We start from the raw sequence: 3336 nt of genomic DNA on the forward strand, positions 1-3336 counted from the left end.
AGAAGCCAGAACATGTACAGCTGCTCGATCATCAAATAAATGCTCTTATGAAATAAATAACTTATCCAAGAGAGTCAGACCTCAGATGATCCAAAACCTCAGTTACTAAAACTGCTTTTTCTTATGCATGAGGGCAAAAAGATAAACAATAAGCCTGTGCAACACAAAACAGAGACTCAAAATAACAGCTTAGAGAGGCAAAAAGATACAAAAGTCTTTGTGTCGGGGCTGTCTTCTTTAAGAGGGGATGGAAAGATGGGAAGTCCAGTTAATCTGAAGTGCAATTTTGAAGTTCACAGTCCTGGGTGGTGCTGCAGGCAAAGCTGAGAGCAACCACACCACAGATGGCTGAAGTAAAGCCACACTAGAAGTTTCCACTGCACCTGAAAGTCTGCAGGCTGTGATGAGTTTGATGTCTGTAGAAAAATGTGCACAGAGGGCAGCAGAGTTGTGCCTTTGTGGGTTTCCTCTCATGGTCTAAACACACGCAGTTTACGGTAACTGATGACACCCTCACGCTGTGAGCCGACAGAACAAAGCAAACTTCACAGGTTCACAGTAACAAAGCAGAGTTTATGACTTCACACAATGTGATCAGTTAACCACTAAGGAAGCAGAAACTCTGTGCAGCTTAGAACTGGTGCTCAGCTGTCACCACCACAATGTCATCAGAGTCCTCAGCCAATCTCTGCTCTGCACTGGCTGGTGGTGTTGTTACCTTGGAGATGAGAAGGTCATTTCCTGTCACATGTGGTGATCAGACAGGTTTTAACAAGGCAAAAGCAATCAAAATTGATAAACGATCCATTTTGGTGGCGTTACCTTTGGCTCTGCGTCGATATAAAGACACCATGAGGAAAGTGGAGATGAAGTATGGAGTGAACACCACCAGGTGACAGACCAGTCTGATCACAGGATGGAAGGAGGTGGAGTCAGGGGGCAGCGCAGAGGTAGGGGATGGAGTTATAGAGGTGGTGGGTGAAGTTGTGGTTGTAGGTTTACCTGCATAGAGAATCCCACATGTTCAGGTGAATATGTGGATGAAATAAGAGGTGAAATCAGACTGAAGCTCTTCACCTGTGACAGTGATCCAGCTGGATGGAGACTCTCCATGACCGCTGATGTCACACTTGTAGAGGCCTTCATCAGACCTGGAAACATGCTGGATGGTCATGTGACCTGTAGGCTGCTTCCTGATGAGGGAGCCATCTTTATAGAAAGCAGCTGGGAGGTTGGAGGGAGTGGTCTTTGTTTTACAGAGCAGAGTGACGTCATCTCCCTCCATCACAGGGAGGACAGGACTCTGCAGGATCACTGATCCACCTCAACACAGAGACAAACTACAGCATTTCATCCATTTACACACAGCTTCATCAACACTAACTCCACACACTCAGCTTACCAGTGACTGTCAGGTTAACCATGTTACTGATGGGACCCTCTCTGGACTCACACCAATATATTCCACTGTCCAATGGGATGATGTGACTGATAGTGCAGGAAGAACCAGCTGATCTTCCCCACTCATCTCCACACTCACCTCCGGTGTCTCTGCTTGTGTTTCTCCTCAGAGTCCATCCAGCAGAGCTGTCGTCCTCCTCACAGCTCAGAGACACAAAGTCTCCTTTAAAGACCTGAGAGCTGCTGGGACTCACAGTCAGACGAGCTGTGAGGAGGATATATTATGTAAATGTAATTATTATTTTAGTAATAACTTTATTTGTGTCAAAGTTTCATAAAAACATCTTAAAGAGACATACAAAACCCAGCACACAGTATATTCAAACACAAGTTCTTTAATTCATTAATTCTTTCACAAGCAATTTTGTGAATCACAGCCAAACGTTAGGGGTGAATCTTCAAGAAAATCCAAACTAAAACATTTCCAGCAGTTCTTTAAAAGATAAATGTTCAGTCTGCTCGGGATTTAAACTAAGGTTGTGATGCAGTTAGAAGGCTTTGATGAGATCAGATAGACTGCTAGAATAATGTCTCTGCAGGAGCCTGATCATCTTCAGCTTTGTTTATGATTAAAGTAATTACTGACGTGTCATATTAGCCTAACAGCAACATTTAAAATGAATAAAAATATAAACATCTCTGAGAGATACACAGGACATAATTCACTAATACGGCATAAAACGCAGTCAGTTTTATTTAAGTGAAGCTCTTACTGTGAGGTTACTGACCTGGGTTTGTTGTGTGCAACAGCAGTGAGATCAGAACTAAAGAGAAATGAGAAATCTTCAGGTTAGTCTAAATTTATGTAAAATAACAAAGAAAACTTTGCTGTCCGCAGATATTATCAGTTTGGTTTAAATAAAACTTTCTACTTCTACTCCGTTATTTTTGGATGCAAATAATCCCTTAATATTCTGCACCATTGATTTTAAACGTTCTGCAGGCTATGATCACCACGTTACTGTGAATCATTTTCTGTGTGGACACAGCAAAGGTAGCAGCCAGGTAATCAAATGCACTTGACAGACAAACTGATGTTTTGGCAGTTTGTTGGTCACAACACAGCCACAATCTTTCCAGGAGTGAACGTCCCAGCAAATTTACATCAAGGTCAGACTCTGCAGCGCTCAGAGAAACTGTAAGAGCTACATGTCAGGCCTCAGTTAGCATGTTAGATAATAAAGATCATAACAGCGCAAGAACCAAAGAGATGAGAGATGATTGGCTATAAAGCTCACAAACCTCAATGAAGTGAAAAAACACTGTGAAGAAGAGTTGGCTGATATTCCCCCATAATGATGTTAGAGACTGATGAGGTCATACAGAAAAACTTAAGAGGGCTTCAGTAGCTAATGAATGATGGGGTGTGCTTCGTTTTTCACATAACATTAAAGTGACACATTAACACATCATTAAGTGTGACTCATTAACGTGATGGATGTGGTTCTGCATACTGAATACTGCATTTTAACTATTGTAAGTGTACTTTCACTCTATAACTGTTCCTAAAGAGTCTTATTTTCACCACGCTCATGCAACAATGTTTCATGCCACACATCTGTATGAAGACTGCACATTAACCTATAAATCAAGTATCTACGCTGACTTTACTTATTATGAATTTTTCAGATTTCCTCTTTAACCTTCTTCCTTCTACTTGTCCTCCTCTGCGTCTTTATCTATATAAAACTCATTTGTTTCTACACAGAAATGTATGTTTGTGATGTAGACACATCAGAGAGCTTTTTTACAGCTACATAATCATTGCGATGTACTTACAGAGCAGCGTTAGCAGAGGTGTTTTCTCCATCGAGCCTCTTGGTGAAATCAGACCAGCAGTTTACAGTCACTCAAAGTCAAACCCTCCTCCTCTTC

At 41.6% G+C, this 3336-nt stretch overlaps 1 protein-coding gene across 1 annotated transcript; it reads right to left on the bottom strand.

The window, feature by feature from the left end:
• Positions 1-631: 631 nt before the first annotated feature.
• Positions 632-3336, bottom strand: LOC148103552 (low affinity immunoglobulin gamma Fc region receptor III-like). The gene is made up of 6 exons (XM_087838791.1): positions 3241-3336; positions 2190-2225; positions 1403-1666; positions 1078-1323; positions 823-1002; positions 632-741 (listed from the first exon to the last, which is right to left on the bottom strand). Exons 1-6 carry the CDS (start codon positions 3269-3271, stop codon positions 632-634), a joined length of 867 nt encoding a protein of 288 aa, XP_087694917.1. The 5' UTR covers positions 3272-3336.

Source organism: Neolamprologus brichardi, chromosome 3 (genome assembly GCF_056152115.1).
Source record: "Neolamprologus brichardi isolate AB-2024 chromosome 3, ASM5615211v1, whole genome shotgun sequence".
In the NCBI taxonomy this organism is placed as follows: domain Eukaryota; kingdom Metazoa; phylum Chordata; class Actinopteri; order Cichliformes; family Cichlidae; genus Neolamprologus; species Neolamprologus brichardi.

Excerpts from the sequence above, each read along its gene's own strand:
- LOC148103552 (XM_087838791.1), bottom strand. The coding sequence starts at position 3,271 with ATGGAGAAAACACCTCTGCTAACGCTGCTCT. Across the intron at positions 2,226-3,240 it reads ACCTCTGCTAACGCTGCTCT|TTCTGATCTCACTGCTGTTG; the intron begins GTAAGTACATCG and ends ATTTCTCTTTAG. Across the intron at positions 1,667-2,189 it reads GTTGCACACAACAAACCCAG|CTCGTCTGACTGTGAGTCCC; the intron begins GTCAGTAACCTC and ends TCCTCCTCACAG.